Raw genomic sequence first — 19,287 nt, forward strand, 5'->3', positions numbered from 1 at the left:
ATCAATGGTCCGCAAGAACGAAAATATGATTTGCAACTTCACCATTACTATACTGTTGCCTCGAATCCAACCATCAACAAAACTCTCTAATAGTATTGGGGCAAGAGGGGTTTCGTTGCTGCTTGGATTTGAGGCAACAGTATAGTAAGAAAGATTACTACTACCACATCAGCTCTAGATTATTAAATACTCGCTGTCCCCAGCCACGCTTTGCTGTGGACTCAGTCTGGTTTCTTCCGTCCCTACCTCTTTCCTTCCTTATCCCCCCTTTTCTGTCTCTTCTTCTTTCTCTTCTTCCTTCCTTCTCTACCTCTTTCTTTCCTTCCTTTCTTCTCTCCTTCCTTCCCTCTTTCCCTCCCTCCTTCTCTCCATCCTTTCCTATGTATCTTTCCTTCATTCTTTCTCTTTCTTTCCTTCCTTCCTTCCCTTCCTTCTTGCCTTCCTTCCCTCCCGCTTTCATTTCTTCCCTCTTTTTTCTTTCCTTTTCTCCTTCCTTCCTCCCTTCTTTCCTTCCCTTTTTCCTTCCTTCCCCACTTTTCTTTCCCTCCATCTTTCTCTTCTTTCTTACTTCTCTACCTCTTTATTTCCTCTCAAAGCTGGTATGGCCAGCTCTTTCACTTGCGCAGGAGGGGGCGGGGTCAGGGGAGTTGTTTCCACACATGCATTGTATCATCATTTAGGTTTTGGTGCTTTTTAAAGTCCCTTCCACTGCATTTTTCAGTGTTTTTATGACTGAAGGTCACTCATTGATCTGTTAGGTGTCTTCTGGCCAAATTTTGTGTCATTTCGTCTTGTGATTTTTTAGTTATGTTAATCCCACAAACTAAGATTACATTTTTATTTTTATAGATGGCTTTCTGTGGGAGAGCAGATGGCAACTACTGGATGGCATATGTTCTGTATCAGAAACTAGAGCGGATGTGGTCTATCCAATGCAATTTTCTGAATCAGCACCCCAAATAACCAAACCGAATCTAAAGTTGACCAAAAATTGATTCGTAACCCTTTTGGTACTAATGTTGGAGAGAGGTCCCCAACCAAATTGGTCCCTGGTCAAAGTAGTCCCTGGTCAAGGTAGTCCCTGATCAAAAAAAGGTTAGGAACCACTGGTTTAAAGTGAATTTATTGGATTCTTTATGTAATTGAAACACTTTTGCGTATTGCTTTAGCTATGTTTTGGTTTAATTTATTTTATAAGTTGCCTTGGTTCCCATACTGGGAGAAAGGAAGGATACAAAGGTAGGAAGTTTCCACTTCCACTTTTTCCCCAAATTAAATACGCTTTTTTATTACTTTGTTTCAATGTCTTGCTTTACATAAGAAGAGGCTATACCTTCATAATGCTGTTTGAAGTTCATGCATTCTTCAAGGAGCTCCAGGGAGAAATTAACAATGTGCCAAAAAATGAAATGGTACTTTCCACACATCACATTTTGTAGTTGAACTAATAGCCAAATTGAGTCAAGCGGCAAATAGCTGGAAACCCTTGAAAGACCATTTTCCAAGTCTGGCTAGTGTTTTTCCACTCATTAGCTTGCCATACTCTCTCTTTCCACAGGTTTTGGAACAATAAGGCACCATATTTCTGTCTCCAAAATGAGAACAGTGGCCAAAGACTCATGTCTTGAGTTGATATGTTAATAGAGTCTTCATGCTGCCATGGCAACTGTTTGACATATCACTCATCAAGACAGTATTACGGCTCCTTCCCCTTGTGTGCACAACTGTGTAAGTACATGCCAGTTCCCTATGGCGTGAGGCTCATGGAGGCATTTCCAGATTTGCTGTGGGAGGATGTATTGACTCTCAGCACGACTATCCCTCCTCTGGGCCTCTGGAAAAGGTGCACAGGAAATCCTAGGCACATAGATCCACTTCTAAGCCCAGCCAGGCATTCATGTCAGAATCAAAGTATTTCCCCCCTTTTCTCTTTTTAAACTAATTGGATTCAGTCCCCTGCTCCCTTCCTCCCCAGAGGGGCCCCACAACGCGATTTACCATGGGGTCATCAAGTTGCCATGACAACAGTCTGCCATGTCACTCATCAACAGAATATTATCCCCATTCCCTGGTGAATGCAAATGGGAGAAGGTTGGAGAAAAGTCGCCATCCTAGTTTCCAAAGACACCCAACACACAGCATCTCGGATCCCAATATTATTTTACATATCCTATAAAACGGCATTTCTTCCTGTACTAATCCACATCCAATAAAATATTGGAACTGGGTTAGTACAGGAATTGGCTATGTCCTCTAGGGTGACTCTATAGCAACTTTAGTCAGAAGTCATTCATTTCAATAAGGTTCACTATTACCCATGGTTCACTACAGGGTTTTCTATTATTCATGGTTCACTATAGGTGCCCTCTGTGGCAAAGCAGAATAAACCACTGAGCTGCTGAACTTTCTGACCAAAAGGTTGGTGGTTCAAATCCGGGGAGCGGGGTGAGCTCCTGCTGTTAGCCTCAGCTTCTGTCAACCTAGCAGTTCAAAAACACGCAAATGTGAGTAGATCAATAGGTACCGCTCCAGCGGAAAGGTAACGGTGCTTCATGCAGTCATGCTGGCCACATGACCTTGGAGGCATCTACGGACAACACTGGCTCTTCGGCTTAGAAATGGAGATGAGCATCAACCCCCCCCCCCCACAGTTGGACATGACTAGACATAATGTCAAGGGGAAACCTTACCTTACCTTTAAGGGGTTCACTATTACCAATGGATCACTACAGGGTTCACTATTACCCATGGTTCATTATAGTATTCACTATTATTCATGGTTCACTATAGGTTTCACTATTACCAATTTCCTGTTTCCAGTGTAGGTTCAACAATGTATTCCCCGCAGATACATGGTTGTGCTATATATACTGGAGATTTGCAGATTACCCCCACATCCATTAATTTCTCACTTCCTCCTCCACAGTCAAAACTTGTTGCAAAATGTGTGAATCCTTAGCATTTCTTGACCACATTCTGCACCTTGAGGCACAAAAGTCACCACTAGATAGTACATTATCAAATAATCCCTTATAATTTCTGTGGAAGATGTCCTAAATAAATAATGTGTGAGCGATCATTTAAACTTGAAGTTCTGAAACCTCTTACTTTAAGAAATATAAGCATTCAGTACAACTGTAAAATCATATTTTCAACTGCCTTGCCAGCCTGAAACACAGCATGGTCATACCTATATCCTTATAGTTAAAACTTTTGTTTTGCTAGATCCTATAACAGCTTGCTCCTTGACCTTTGAGGAGGGGAAAAACCCCTCCAAGACAGGCATCCAGTTACAGAGTAACCTGACCACTGAACCAAACTACGTCCTAATCTCAACAAAGGGTTGTGTAGTTAGATACCCATTCCTGTACTGAATTAACTCCAGAGCCTTCATTTCCCTTTTCAGAGCTGAGTCAGGTGTTCTGGAGACCAGGGATTGAACAAACATGTTCCTTTTTCAAAAGGTGATTTTAATGCTTTTTATTATTTATGGGGTATGGTTTAGGGTTTAGCTGGGGGTTTCTAAGAATTTTTAAAAGGGGGGATTGGAAATGAACAGACACACATAAGGTAAAAAAATATAGTTTTGGATTTCAAAAACAGTAACAAAATTGTCTTCAAAATGGCGAAGGTAGGGTCTTAGCTAACAGGACATAGTCCATTTAGCTCAGCAATGTGCAGCTACTCAGTAGCTCATATACAACAATTATTTATCATCCTCCAGAGAACAATCTGTAGTCTGTGTGTTCGATACATACAGAGAGAAAATAGCTGTGAAACTTTGAGCATCATCTTGCTTACAAGGGAGACTATTACGACAATTCAGTTATTTACTCCTTGATTTTTAATGTAGTTCCTCACTATATGGCTTCTATAGTCTTTTGTCCTGAAAATATAATATATTTGCTTATTAGTCAACCAACCTTATTGTATGCCATCCAAACGTTCTACCAATCACAACTCAAGTCCAAGAGTTGCTAAAATTTGTTGTTGTTTATTCATTCAGTCCCTTCCGACTCTTCGTGACCTCCTGGATCAGCCCGCGCCAGAGCTCTCTGTCAGCTGTGGCCACCCTCAGCTCCTTCAAGGTCAAGCCAGTCACTTCAAGGATAATATTCATCCATCTTGTCCTTGGTTGGCCCTTCTTCCTTTTTCCTTCAATTTTCCCCTGCATCATTCTCTTCTTCAAGCTTTCCTGTCTTCTCATTATGTAGCCAAAGTACTTTATTTTTGCCTCTAATATACTTCCCCCCAGTGAGCAGCCAGACATTATTTCTTTGAGTATCGACTGGTTTGATCTTCTTGCACTCCAAGGCACTTTCAGAGTTTTCCTCCAACACCACAGTTCAAAAGCGTCTATCTTCCTTCACTCAGACTTCCTTATGGTCCAGCTCTCACATAGGTTACTACGGGGAATACCATTGCTTTAACTATGCAGACCTTCGTTGCCAGTGTAATGCCTATACTCTTCACTATTTTATCGAGACTGGTCATTGCTTTCCTCCCAAGAAGTAAACTTCCTATGATTTCCTGGCTACATTCCACATCTGCAGAAATCTTTGCACCTAGAAATACAAAGTCAGTCATTGCCTCCACATTTTCCCCCTCTATTTGCCAGTCTGGTTGCATTCATCTTGGTTTTTTTGACGTTTAAGCACAATCCAGCTTTTGCACTTTCTTTCCACCTTGGTCATAAAGCTCTTCAGCTCTTCCTCACTTTCAGCCATCTAAGTGGTATCATCCGCATATCTATATTTGTTAATGTTTCTTCCAGCAAATTTAACTCCAGCCTTGGATTTGTCAAGCCCCGCACATTGTATGATGTATTCTGCATACAAGCTGAATAGGTCGGGTGAGAGCATACAACCCTGCCGTACGCCTTTCTCAATCTTGAACTAGTCTGTTGTTCCACGGTCAGTTCTTACGGTTGCTATTTGGCTGTTATACAGATTCCTCAGGAGAGAGACAAGGTGGCTTGGTATCCCCATACCACCAAGAACTTGCCACAATTTACTATGACCCACACAATCAAAGTAAAGCCAAACTAAAATAAGCAACAAAAATATATTGGATCAATACATGGCTTTTGCCTTACCTTCTCAGCCAGGAGCTCCCGGATCTTACTAGCCTGCAGGCGGAATTTGAAAAGCTGTGTCTCTAACATAAAGCATCGTTTCTGCCAGTCCGTGCAGCTGCCATTTTCTGCAGTGAGCTCTGCCATTTTGAACTCCTTCTTTACACTGTTCAGAAATTCCTAAATGAGTAAGATCAAGAAGAAAAAAATCTGTCATATATTTGTTGTCTTGATAGGTTTCCTGCCTTCACATTGCAAAAGGTTCTACTTCCCAATAATATATTTATTTTTTAGTAATACAAGAGAATGCCTGTATGTTTGCTGGCCTATGGCAGTCACAATTATTCTTGATATTGAACTATATATCTCAATATTGGATGGAGTTATTGGCTGTTGCCCATCTTGAGTTGGAATTCCAAATTCCAAACTGGGTATATGAGTGGATCGCTAAAAGCAAAGAAACAGAACCAAGACATACCTCAATGGGAAACTGTGGTCAACAACTTAAAAGTTGATAGAGTGCTTTTTGTAGCCATCCTGGTAGCAGTGCCCAGTTCAAAAATGAAAAGCTGGAATTACAAATGTGATAGATTTCTAGAATACAAAAAGAAGGGAGGGGGGGCTGTCAGAATTTCTTGAGACACTTCAGTTTCTATAGAATGCTTTTGAATACTTCCTAAGCTGAAATAAACAAATTGAAATCAGAATTTTAGTCGGGGGATTTCCAGTCAGGGAAAAAATAAGTCAACTCAGTGGAAAATATTTTAAATGTTATAAAAGAGAAGAGAACTACTCGTTTTTATGATACATGCTTGCCCATCACTTGATGACCTCAGCATCTCAACAGCAATGTTTTTTTCCAAGTTGAGCCAGCCCACTACACCAATCTGGTAGTCAACTGGTAGTCACCAAGTGTGCCATAATCAAGTGCTGAGGAATTTGGGACTCAAGTCTCATAACATAAGACTTGAAAAGTGCACTATAAACCAGTAGAAACTGTAACACTATGTAACACGATTTTTGTTCCTGGGTTATAAATGTCATTTCCCAATTGGATCTATCATAAAAACATGGGGGAAGGGTATTAAACTGCAAAAACTTTGCTATAGCTTTTCAATGAGTCTCAACCAATTCAACATATGGTAGTTTGTGGAAGCTACAAAAACAAAGTTTCTGGAGTATAACAACTACTTTCAAAATACCACACAATTAAATGGGAAATAACACTTTCAAACCAAGAACATTTTTTCAAATTTTATTACATAGTATAATGTGGCAAGTGCAGACATAATATGTCAATATTTTGAATGTCTTTAGCTATACTGTAATTATTTTATATTGTGAGAAGATATGACTCTCTAGATAAGACAATAATGAAGCCAGCGTGTATAGCTTTGAGCATTTAATTAAGACTTTGGAGAGCAGGGATTGATTCCCCATTTGGTCACGAAGACCCACTGGAGAGGCCTTGGGCAAGACACACTCTTAATCTCATAAAATCCTGTTCATTTTAGGATCACCATAAATTGGAAATGAAAGATGGCAGTAGGAAAAGTGGAAGACTGCATTTCAAGTGGAAGGTTTCAAACGAAAACACCACAGCCATGAGTTTGCGAGTCCAGAGCAGGACTGTTAAAGACAGGCCTGTAGCGAGGGGGGGGGGGGGTTAGGGGTTTAACCCCCCCCAAAAAATGTTTCAGATTTTTTTTTAAAACCTGGTTTACTCATGAATTTTAACTGGTTAACCAAATCCCCATGCTAAGTCTATGAGATGCAAAAAATTAAGAGTCCCTCCAGAATTGCAAGCACTATCTCAGGCAAATATTGACAATTTATTCACACTGTTTGGGACCCACCTACCTGTGTGACCGCATCTCTGTGTACGAACCCATATGATCTCTTCGTTCAGCTGGAGAGGCCCTATTCACGATCCCACCTGAATCGAAAGTGCAATTGGCGGGGACGAGGGATAGGACTTTCTCGGTGGTGGCCCCTCGACTCTAGAACTCTCTCCCTAAGGACATCAGGCAAGCCCCAGCCAGGATAACTGCATGCCCATCCTCCTCCAAACACCTACCCTTTTCACCTGGTCATGCCCAGCACTTTTTAATTTTAATTATTACATTTGGCCCTGCCACAGATTTTAATTGCGTCATGATGTGTTGTTAATGTTATTGCCTTGTTTTTGAGTTATTTTGCTGTATTGCTGTTGTTGTTTTTACTGTTGTATTTGGGCTCGGCCTCTTGTAAGCTGCACCGAGTCCTCCGGGAGATGGTAGCGGGGTACAAATAAAGGTTTATTATTATTATTACTGTTATTGTGGGGTGTGTGTGTTGAATGTTCTCATTAAGGAGGCCAGACTTGGTGGAGGTAGTTGACGGGCGGAGCTGCAGACTATTGAAGGCTGCTCTGCCCCCTGCTGTGCTTTTTGCTTCAGCGTGAGCTAGAAGGCAGGTTTCAACCCCCTCCCCCGGTGAAATTTTTAACCCCCCCACCGAAAATGTCAACCCCTCCTGAAATTTTTTTCTGGCTACTGCCCTGGTTAAAGACAAAGTGACTTAGAGGTCTCACATTTATAGCAGTCAACTTGATAGCAGTTAATAACAATGATTTTAATGGGTTGCTCTGAGTTTTTTGGGCTGTATGGCCATGTTCCAGAAACATTCTCTCCTGACATTTCGCCCACACCTATGGCAGGCAACCTCAGAGGTTGTGAGGTCCAACAGGATTTTAATATGTAAAACACTTGGGGAAAAGACAGGCATAACATTTTTCATTACCCTCATCTTCTGAAAATGATCCAAACCTCTCTGGTTTCCATATTCTCTTTTTCTCTCCAGCACAGCTTTCGAATTTAGACCACCAAGCAGTGGTTTCTCAACCTGTGCTCTGCAGAGCCTTAAGGGCTCTGTGTGCACTTCCCAGGAGCTCCATGGCCACTCCAAGAACATAAAAATAAATAAAAATGAATGAAAATAAAGGATATAAAACTAAAAGTAGAATCAAAAGAAGAAAAATAGAAATTACATTCTGAACATAAATTTGCTAAGTTGAATTTGCCACTGTGCAAAAAAAAAAATGCAACCACAGGTATCTCACTAAATGTTTATATGTTATTTTATGTTACGTCTTAATTTCGGACTACAGTTGCACTATTGTGCACTCTAGTTCTGTTGTACTGCAAACAGTTTGGTTTATTGAACTTTGGAAGAATTTTTTAAAAATATATGGCCAAGTTTTGACAATATCATGTGTAGTGGTAGTAGTTGAGAATAAATTGAGATATTATGGTAAATTTCAAAGTTTTTAAAATACAATGTCATTGCTTGGACATTGCTCAATTATTTACATTCCCTTGTTATTATCTTCCTCTTTGGGGGACATGGAAAGAGCCTCCTCGAAGACTGAGTAAATATAGTTGGGCGTCCTCTGGGCAACATTTCTTGTAAATGGCTAATCTTCCCAGGCCAAAAGCATTGCTTTACAACATTTATGCAATGCTTCTAAATACCATTAACTTGTAAGACATAGGGTAGGCCTAAGGGGCTCCGCCATAGAAATTGATTCTAAAAAGGGCTCCACAAGTCAAAAGGGTTGGGAACCACTGTCACCAAGTCACACTGACTCTAATACTTGCTAGCAAGTCTTTTCCAACAGCTTGTCACTGTGTATTTAATCACTTAGCATGTGGTTTTTGCTAAGGAAGCATGAATAACAGGGCCTGTTGCTTAGCGTACACTTAAGATTCACATGGCCAATGTGTCCCTTCATTAGGAGGCCATGATATAATTGAAGTGGGCAGAAGACACAATATACCAAGTGTCCTTACAGATGACAGAAACCCTTCTGTGGTAAAAGCTTTGTTTATGAAGTGTCCAAGCAAATCAGATAATGAGAGCAAAGATAAAGCCAGGTTCATTAGGCTTCAGAAGGGCCTTACATCACTAATTCACAGTATAAAATATATTTAGTCATGTCAATTTGTCTGTTTTAATTATCTTTGGGCGTCCTTTTTGCTTGCTCTCTAAAAGGATATAAATGTAAAAAGTTGCTGAAATCTTGGGAGAATGGTCAAAAAATGGAAAACTCTATAAAATATTGTGATTAATTAATCAACACACGGAAATGCTTGCAGGTAAAGCAGAAATAATTAATTCATCAACATTTAAATTACCACCCTCAATATCATTTATGCAAATATAATTTACCACCCACCAAGAATTGGTAACATATCAACTTTAAAAAGTTGTTGAAATTAGGAATATAACAACCCCATGAGACTTTAATAACCAAACTGACAAAACAATTAGAACTAAATATGCCAGACAATGAGAAAAAGAAAACTTGAATTATAGATGCAGGAATCTCAGGAGCATCAAAGAGAAAGAGAAGGAAAACATTATGAAGTCTAAGACAAATTGAGATTCAGTGTCCCTAGGAAATAACAACAGAGGTTCCTGTATGATACGTTATCTTAGAGCAATTCCAGTAAAGTCACTATAAATAAAAATCACAATAGCACATTGAGGAAAATTAATATTCATTAGAATGTGCCACATTATCTGAAGATATTTCACTGAATCCTAAATTCTTAGACTCAATCCAAATAATTGATGCTTGAACATTCAGATCTTAGTATAGTGAATCCAATGGGAACAGTTGTTGTAATACATAATAATAGTAAGTAGGAATCCAAAGGTTGCAGATTGATTTATGCAAGTATCTCATTGGTTGTTAGCATGCACAGTGCATTTGAGCAATGTCTATAAGGAAGCCATGAAAATGCATTAGATGCTTTCTGGAACTTTAATGCTCACATATAAAAAATAATTGAAATGTTTTGGCAAGATGCCACAATATTAGCTGCTGTTCTATTTCTGATCACTTTTGCTGCTAAATATAGATGCATAATGACCGCTTCAGAGTTTATCACATGAGGCAGGCAAATCACAATTACAGCAGGACAATAGTGTCTTTGCTTTGGATTTATCACATGATATTGCTGCTTTCCCGCTGCTCTCCCAGTGGAACACTGTGGTAAGGCTTTTCTTTGAAAAAGGAGGTCATTAGCCAATTATTTGTATTTCTAAAAGAAATGTTTTCCAGGCCATTTGCCATTGGGAGTGTGGTGGGAAAGGAGGAAAGTCATGTGATAATTCAGCAAAGCGGCTGCTGTCTTGCTGTAACTTGTAATTCTTCAGAAAATTTTGAGCAGAGATCACTATCATATTATTATCAGGGCTGAAATCTTAAATGTTATGTATACCAGGAAAGAAGGCCCACTGATCCCAATGGGTTTCACTTCCAACTTAACATATTAAGGACTGAATTGCAGGGTCTTGATAGGACATCCCAGGGGCCGCTTGACTCTTAGTATGTCCCATCTTGAGGCCCAAGAGTTAGAGATCTGACCACCAGCTATCCAAAGTATGAGCTCCTAAGCCAGTGGTTCTCAACCTGTGGGTCCCCAGATGTTTTGGCTTATAACTCCCAGAAATCCAAGCCAGTTTACCAGCTGTTAGGATTTCTGGGAGTTGAAGGCCAAAACATCTGGCAACACACAGGTTGAGAACCACTGTCCTAAGCCCTTTTGCTAAGCAAAAACATTGTGTTTTGTTGTACACAGGAGAACAACATTGGTTCTATTATTTACTATACTGTAAGAACCGTTTTCTCTCATGGGAGAAGACACATCAAACACACACTTGAGCTGTTGCTTACATTAAGAGAAGAAATGAAAATGTACAGAAATCAGAGATTTCTAAACAAAGATTAGATAAGTATTGGCATCGCTTTACTTCTCCCATGTGCTCATTTTTCAAAATTAGGAGAATTCAGACAAATTATATTCCTCCTAATCTAAAACCAAGCCCCTTCTTTTGCAATGCTATATCACTTGGCTTTGGCAGTGCTAGACTAGTTGTGTATTGTGCCGTTTGCAGGGACTCTGCACTACGAATGTATCTCTCTAGAAGGGAATGCCAAAAATGTAATCAAAGATCTAGTTTTACAGCTCTGTTATCACTTATTATAGTAAAAGGACTCATTCTGAAACTGTTCCTTTTGGCTCTGGAACTGCCAGTTTTCTGATATGGAATTGTTATCACTTCACATTTTAAAAGTAATTTTTGAAAATGCATATTTTTTATTTACCAAACAATTACAGAGCAGTGCCTAATAACCGCTCATTTAAAGTCAAAACTATGTATTGTACACTGTTCAACATTACACAGTATTTTTCAATATGTATACATCTTGTTGAATATTGATTGGTACCTTAAGAAACATGCATTACATATCCTGCCACCCACTTAAAGAACTCTTCAATTGATCTTTCATTTTAGCCAATTAACTGATTAAGCAATCAAATACATTTGGAATACAATTGCTATGCAAGAAACTTAACTATGCTAATTAAAATGTTATAACTACGGGAAAAATGCATCTGTTTTTATAAATCTTAAAAATAATTGCTGGAATTCTATATGACTTGTTACGTTGTATAGCTTTATTTATATTTAGCAGGGGTACTAAGGAACCCTTTTACTGAACTGCAAAGTTGTATAAAGGGACACCAGGAGGAATACCCGACGTGCACTGGTGCCTAATACATACCACATCAGAAGCAATGCACATTGGTCTCAATGTGCAGCAGACACTTTGCTGGCTTTGCTACATAGGGCAGCAATAGCTTTTGAGAAATGGAAATCTCCAGAAACATTTGGAGATTTTATGATCTTTGGGATGGGGTGACCTTGTTAGACGTCACAACCTTTTGAAAAATGATGCCATAACCTCTTGGTAAAAGCATTACCTGTTAAGAGTCATAACCTTTTGGGAAAATGGCATTCACCAGCATTCATACAGCAGAGTTTCAGAAGTGTTATTTTAGTTGCCCAAAAGCATCTACTCTCCCTTAAAATATGTTTCCCTTTAAATCATGCTCTCAAGAGACAAAAATAAGTAGACTTCTTTAAAAGAAACATAGTTGATCTACTCACAAACTTCGTGTATTCAGCATACAGGTCCTTTGCATATCAATCCAGTTACAAATAGGAGCTGAAGTAGTTTCTCTGTATAGATAACACAGGCCATCTTTCTCATAATCACCAGTCCAAAGCATCTGTCTGTTCTGAAGGCCTAATAGTGTCTCTGTCTAGTCTGAAAGTCCATTGAAGTCTCTCAAGCATACTATTCCTACTGAAGACCAAAACAATACTGAAGTATTCCTAAAATGGAGTCTGAGTTCTGAACAAGCCCAGTCCTGATCACATGGTCTGCAGCCTCTCCCACAACAAAGAGTTAAAGTCAAATTGCATACCAATACACATATATACAATACAGTAAGCAATTATATACACAACAAGTAACTAGTGGAGGCTTGAGAAGGCTGCTAATTCCAACAATAGCTGCACCTTCCTAAATATGGGTGTTACATAAGCCTGCAATTCTAATTCTCAAATATGCAAGTGTACTTATGAAAATGTGTCCACAATAGAATTCTGGATGGCACATCAGCCTGATTCGTCAATTGAAGTTTTCTAATAGATTGACCTATCTATGTATTTCAAAAGTAGCACATTAATGACAAAATGCTAAACATTAAATAAATAACTAAAATTGTTCTCTCATGTTAATTAACATAATCCTTATTCTATCACTTTAGTTTTATCACCAGTTTAGTTGGCTTTAGCAATAGCACAGTTCACAACAATGTGTTGTACTTCAGAAATCAAGCACAGCTGCCAAAATCATACTACTTGCTCATTCTAATGTAGGTTCATGCAACACAACTTGTTGCATCACATCTCTGTAGTTATAAGAGCCCAGGAAGATAAGAAATGCACAAGCAGGTAACTTTCAAACCTTCCTAAGAGTGTTCCAAAGACTAGAAACTAACATAGAGCTTGAAAAATATGTTTCTCTGTATGCCTTCAAATCACCTGTTGACTTATGGCGATTCCATGAATTTCCCGGGGCTTTCTTAGACAAGGAATACTCACAGGTGGTTTTGTCACTTCCCTCCCCTAAAATGTTGCTCACCACATCTAGTATTTGTTGGTGGTCTCCAACCCAAGTACTAACTGAAGATGCTGCTTAGCTTCCAACATCAGACAAGACCTTTACTACCTCAAAATTTTTATATACTCTCACAACGAAGTGTGTCAGCTTCACATCTTCCCATTGACTTGGTAGTCTAGTGTTTATATGAACTTGCTGGAGTTATATGTAATAGGACAACTCTGTGCTACTCTACAGATTTGACGATGGAAATAATCACTGTAACAATTACATATGTATAACCAACTAGACCAGGTATGGGCAAACTTGGGCCCACCAGCTCCTGAGGGGGAAAGGGAAGGGGCCTGAGGCCAAGCCTGTAGCGAGGGGGGGGGGGTTAGGGGTTCAACCCCCCCCCCCCCGAAATGTTTCAGATTTTTAAAAACACCTGGTTTACTCATGAATTTTAACTGGTTAACCAAATCCCCAAGCTAACTCTATGAGATGCAAAAAATTAAAAGTCCCTCCAGAACTGCAAGCACTATCTCAAGCAAATATTGAGAATTCATTCACACTGTCATTACTTGCAGCAATAGCCGATGTAGCGAAGTTGGGGGGGTGGTGGTATTGAATGCTCTCATTAAGGAGTCCAGACTTGGTGGAGGTGGTTGACAGGGGCGGAGCTGCAGGCTATTGAAGATTGCTCTGCCCCCTGCTGTGCTCTTTGCTTCAGCGTGAGCTAGGAGGCAGGTTTTAACCCCCCCCCCCCGTGGAATTTTCAACCCTCCCCCCCCCCCCCGAAAATTTCAACCTCTCCCGAAATTTTTTTCTGGCTACGGCCCTGCCTGAGGCTATTAGGAATTCTGGGAGTTGAAGTCCAAAACATCTGGAGAGCCCAAGTTTGCCCATGCCTGAACTAGACAGATCACAGTCTCAGTTACGATTCTAAAGAGGTAACATCACACAAGCAACAAGACATCTAATTTGTATGTGCCATTTCAGACAGTTTCTTCTTAAACTAAATACACAAGTACTAAATACACGCGAGTTAAAAGACACTTGGGAAGCCTGCTACTGTGAAGTCCATCTATGGGAACTCATGAGATGTGTTCAGGGGAGGATACAGTTCCTTTGATTTCTTTTGGTTCCAAGTTGCAGAATGGCTTTTCCATGAAGATAAATCATCAGTGCACCTGGTTTTGCCATTTTTAGACAAAAACATAAAGCCCACTTTTAAAAGCTGAGTCTTAGTACCATGCATTCTGTAGTTTTCTCTTTCTCTGTTTGGTATTACTGCTGTTTTATTTATGATTTACTGGATTGATTTGCATGTCAGACTGATTTTTGAAGAATCATAGAATCAAAGAGTTGGAAGAGACCTCATGGGCCATCCAGTCCAACCCCCTGCCAAGAAGCAGGAATATTGCATTCAAATCACCCCTGACAGATGGCCATCCAGCCTCTGTTTAAAAGCTTCCAAAGAAGGAGCCTACCACACTCCGGGGCAGAGAGTTCCCCTGCTGAATGGCTCTCACAGTTAGGAAGTTCTTCCTCATGTTCAGATGGAATCTCCTTTCTTGTAGTTTGAAGCCATTGTTCCTTGTCCTAATCTCCATGGAAGCAGTAAACAAGCTTGCTCCCTCCTCCCTGTGGCTTCCTCTCACATATTTATACATGGCTATCATATCTCCTCTCAGCCTTCTCTTCTTCAGGCTAAACATGCCCAGCTCCTTAAGCCGCTCCTCATAGGGCTTGTTCTCCAGACCCTTGATCATTTTAGTCACCCTCCTCTGGACACATTCCAGCTTGTCAATATCTCTCTTGAATTGTGGTGCCCAGAACTGGACACAATTCCAGGTGTAGTCTAACCAAAGCAGAATAGAGGGGTAGCATTACTTCCCTAGATCTAGACACTATGCTCCTATTGATGCAGGCCAAAATCCCATTGGCTTTTTTGCCGCCACATCACAGAAAACAGTATAGAAATCCTTTGACAAATAAACCATCAAAACAAAAAAGCTCAACTCTAAACAATGAAGCTGAAATCATGACGAGTTAAAGAGATAACTTTTAAGAACATGGGCTTCAGCAGCCAAAGGACCACAAAAGCTTGTTTATCTTTTTCCTTGGATACTCATACTAGGCAACACGTGAAGGCATTCCTCACAGCCCTTGACTCTGTCATTAATTCATGGCATCTCGCGTTTTCTGGCATCCATTTGTACAGGAGACACTGCACAATCCAAAATATTTACTTACAAACAAAATTTTCTGATATCGAGGGACCTTTTCTCTGTGTTTAAAATGGTAGCTAAACTATTTGACAGAGATAGCAAAGACCCCAAACTCTGCTAATCATTCTACCCATATTTCATATGGTTGATATCAGTAGTCTGTAATTAAAAACAGAAAACAACAATAGCAGGCATCGCCAGCATCATGCAGGCAAGGCATGGGCAAACTTCAGCCCTCCAGATGTTTTGGACTTCAACTCTCACTATTCCTAACATCCTACCTGCTGTTAGGAATAGTGGGAGTTGAAGTCCAAAACACCCAAAGGATGAAAGTTTCCCCATGCCTGATGTTGACGCTAAAAAGAATGAAATTTTTCTGATCAGATCAGCAATAGTACTCAACATATGCATGTTTTAGCAATCATGTTCTGTACAAAAACAAAAACCAACAACGAATCCTCGTGTGAATGCCATGACTTGCTACCAACTATTTTAGTAGTTCTGCATAAAACAGGTTCTAGGCATGGGGTGGAGGGAGAAGCAGGTGTCCCTCATCCGATCTTAACCTTTGGCACAATTGCTCTAGCAAGAAAAATGAGAGCAGAGGCAAGCAGGACATAGGGAAGAAAGAGCAAAGAGCGCAGCAGTTGCCTCAGTGGCTGACCTTGTATTGTTCTTGATCAGACCAAGTTTGCCTTGTGCTCAGGAACACCGCCTTGCCCCCTCCGCCTCCTGCTCTCCTCCAGTCTGTGAAGCCAGAGAAAGGCGGCCTGGAGGTGGGGCAGGGCACCCCAACCAAAGGCACCCTCCCAGGCAGAGCTCTGCTTCTCCTGGAATCCCATTCAGCTCCTTCCCATTCTCTCTTTCCCTCTCTTTCTGTGCTTGCTGTCTGTGTCTTTCCCTTAAAGTGGGAGAGCCAGGCTCAAATATCACAGCGGGGCCAGCCCTCCAAAGAAGCACGGGAACTGACATCAGCATTGGCACTATTCACTTTTAACCCTTTCCTGGGCAGCCATTATCTGCCTATATTAATAGCAGGTGAGGGGGGGGGGGAGTCTCCCTTAACCTCAAGTATTTTTAGACCCATCTGCAGTCATTCTGTAGGAAGTGGTCTTTTGGTAATCCAGACAGTTGCATACCTTTTCTTTCAGGTTTGCCCAAAAAAACACTCTTATTCCTGGCACCTGTTTCCTAGGTTTGCAATGTTTCTTCAATGTTGAAGTTGCACAAACATGTCTATAAATCCATGCTACCAAGTGCTGCACATCACACATTTGTTTTGTTTTTCGGAGTAGAAGGCTTGAGACTAGATTTTAAAATAATTCCTATGGAATTCTAGGATGTGTAGTTTGTTTGGCATCAGCATTCTTTGACAGAGAAAGCTAAAGACTTTGTAAAATTACAGTGAGTTTTCTGGGCTGTATGGCCATGTTCCAGAAGGTTGTGAAGTCAAAACTCTGAGGATGCCTGCCATAGATGTGGGCGAAACGTCAGGAGTGGATGCTTCTGGAACATGGCCATACAGCCCGGAAAACTCACAGCAACCCAGTGATTCCAACCATGGAAGCCTTCGATAAAAGTGTCCTTTATTTGCTTGAAAATTAATCAATTACATTAATGGAACAATGTTTCATATATAAATATTATATTTATTATTTATTTATTTAGGAGATTTATATCCCATCCTACCTCGACCTCCACAGAGGGACTCAGGATGGCTAACAACAACATAGATATACATATTAAGTAAAAACAGTATAAAACATTATAAAAACATTAAAACAATTGCCAATTTAAGTCATCGTCTTAAGAACAGTCCATCAGAGTCCATTAAAACCATAGCTTTGCCATCAAAACTGTTTAGTCCACAAAGGCCTGATCGCACAGCCAGGATTTCACTTTTTTCCGGAAAGTCAGGAGAAATTGAGTGGATCTGATTTCACTTGGGAGGAAATTCCATAGCCAAGGAGACACCATGGAGAAGGCCCTTCTCTTGTCTCTACCAGCCTTGATTGCAATGGTGGGGCGACAGCGAGTAGGACCTCCCCGGATGATCTTAAAGTCCCTGGTGGTTCGTAGTGGAAGATAAGTTCAGACAGGTAAACTGGGCCAGAACCATTAAAGGCTTTATAGGCCAAAGCCAGCACTTTGAATTGTGCTTGGAAGCTAATAGGCAGCCAGTGGAGCTGGTGTAGCAAGGGTGTTGTGCACTCTCGGTATCCCGCTCCCGTGAGCAACCTGACTGCCGAGCGTTGGACTAACTGAAGCTTCCAAACAGTTTTCAGAGGCAATCCTACGTGGAGTGCGTTGCAATAATCTATTTAGGATGTAACCAGAGAGTAGACTACCGTGGCCAAGTCTGACCTCCCAAGATATGGGCGCAGTTGGCACATAAGTTTTAATTGTGTGAAAGCTCCCCTGGCCACCGCTAAGATCTGGGGTTCCAGGCTCAGCGATGAGTCCAGGATCACTCCCAAACTGCGAACCTGTGCCTTCAGGGGGAGTGTAACCCCATCCTGCACTGACTGTAGCCCTATACCCTGTTTGGACTTGAACAGCCTCCTTAATAGCAGGTGAGGAGGAGTGACAGAGCTGAAGAAGAGTGCCCCCAAGGCCCATTTCAGCAAGACGTCCCAGAAGAATAGGATCAATGGTATCAAAGGCCGGTGAGAGGTCCAGCAGAACCAACAGGGACACATTCTCCCTGTCTAGTGCCCAGCAAAGATCATCCACTAAGGCAACCAAGGCTGTCTCGGTACCATGTCCCGGCCTAAAGCCTGACTGCGCCGTATCTAGATATTTTTTGTGAAGCCACTGAAATACACAAGCATGTGGACAATTTCAACAGAAAGGAGGAAACGATGAAAATGAACAAAATCTGGCTACCAGTATTAAAAAACTCTAAAATTACAACAGCACGACAACAGAGAGGAAACAAACAAGGACATCTAATCACCTTCTCAACAAAAGTTTGCTCTAGGCACTGTCAGGCCATTATATGCTAATCAAGGTGGTCAGTTGAAACATTCACACCTAGCTCCGGCAGACAAGAGTCTTTTGTCTCACCCTGGTAATCCCACAGATATATAAACTCTTTTTCCTAGTTCCAACGGATCTCACTACCTCTGATGATGCTTGCCATAGATGCAGGCAAAACGTCAGGAGAGAATGCCTCTAGACCATGGCCATATAGCCCGAAAAAACCTACAACAACCCAGAAAATACTGTGTTTTCTGATGGTCTTTGGTGACCCCTCTGACATCTCCTCGTGACCGCCCCCCCCCCCCCCCAGTTGAGAAAAGCTGGAGTAGAGGAAGAGGGAGACTGCTCTACAGGTGATCGAATCAAGGAAGCCATAGCCCTGAGTTTGCATAATCTGAGTAAGACTGTTGATGCAATACTTCTTGCAGGTTTCACATTCATGAGTTGAAGTTGACTTGATGAAAAATGGCAACAACAAACTACAATTCTGCAGTTCTGCTTCTGTATCTAGATTGGAAAAGGCTTTGTTCAAAGTTCTATGGTGTGTGTATAGATGACTTCAAGTCTCCTGTTGATTTATGGAATTCCACATAGTTCTCTTAGAGGCCATTCACATTGCAAAAGAATAGTAGCTCGACACCACTTTAACTGCCATGGCACCATCCTATAGAATCCTGGGATTTGTAGTTTGGCACCAAAGGTCTCTGAGGCCCCTTATACACTGCCATATAGACCAAATTATCAAAGCATACAATCCACATTATCTGCTTTGAACTGAATTATATGAGTCTCCACTGCCATATAATCCAGTTCAAAGCAGATAATATGGATTTTATATGGCAGTGTAGAAGGGGCCTGACAGAAGAGTATATCACAACTATAAATTCCAGAATTCCATAGCACTGAGCAGTGGCTGTTAATGTGATATCAAACTGCTATAATTTTGTGGTGTGGATAGAGCCCTGGACAAGGAATATTCAGAGGAGAGCTATTGC

At 40.8% G+C, this 19,287-nt stretch overlaps 1 protein-coding gene across 3 annotated transcripts in view; it reads right to left on the reverse strand.

Annotated features, from left to right (window-relative positions):
* PLEKHH1 (pleckstrin homology, MyTH4 and FERM domain containing H1) overlaps positions 1 to 16,255 on the reverse strand; it is a 67,697-nt gene extending 51,442 nt beyond the window's left edge. For 2 of the 3 annotated variants that reach the window (XM_060762381.2, XM_060762360.2), the window contains exons 1-3: positions 15,975 to 16,255; positions 5,553 to 5,668; positions 5,096 to 5,254 (exon numbers count right to left, since the gene is read on the reverse strand). In XM_060762381.2, coding sequence (XP_060618364.2) covers positions 5,096 to 5,221 — 126 coding nt within the window. In that variant the 5' untranslated portion in view covers positions 5,222 to 5,254; positions 5,553 to 5,668; positions 15,975 to 16,255. The remainder of the gene's footprint in view (positions 1 to 5,095; positions 5,255 to 5,552; positions 5,669 to 15,974) is intronic. The other variant, XM_060762371.2, reaches the window with a different exon arrangement.
* Positions 16,256 to 19,287: the final 3,032 nt, after the last annotated feature.

Source organism: Anolis sagrei, chromosome 1 (genome assembly GCF_037176765.1).
Source record: "Anolis sagrei isolate rAnoSag1 chromosome 1, rAnoSag1.mat, whole genome shotgun sequence".
Taxonomy (NCBI): domain Eukaryota; kingdom Metazoa; phylum Chordata; class Lepidosauria; order Squamata; family Dactyloidae; genus Anolis; species Anolis sagrei.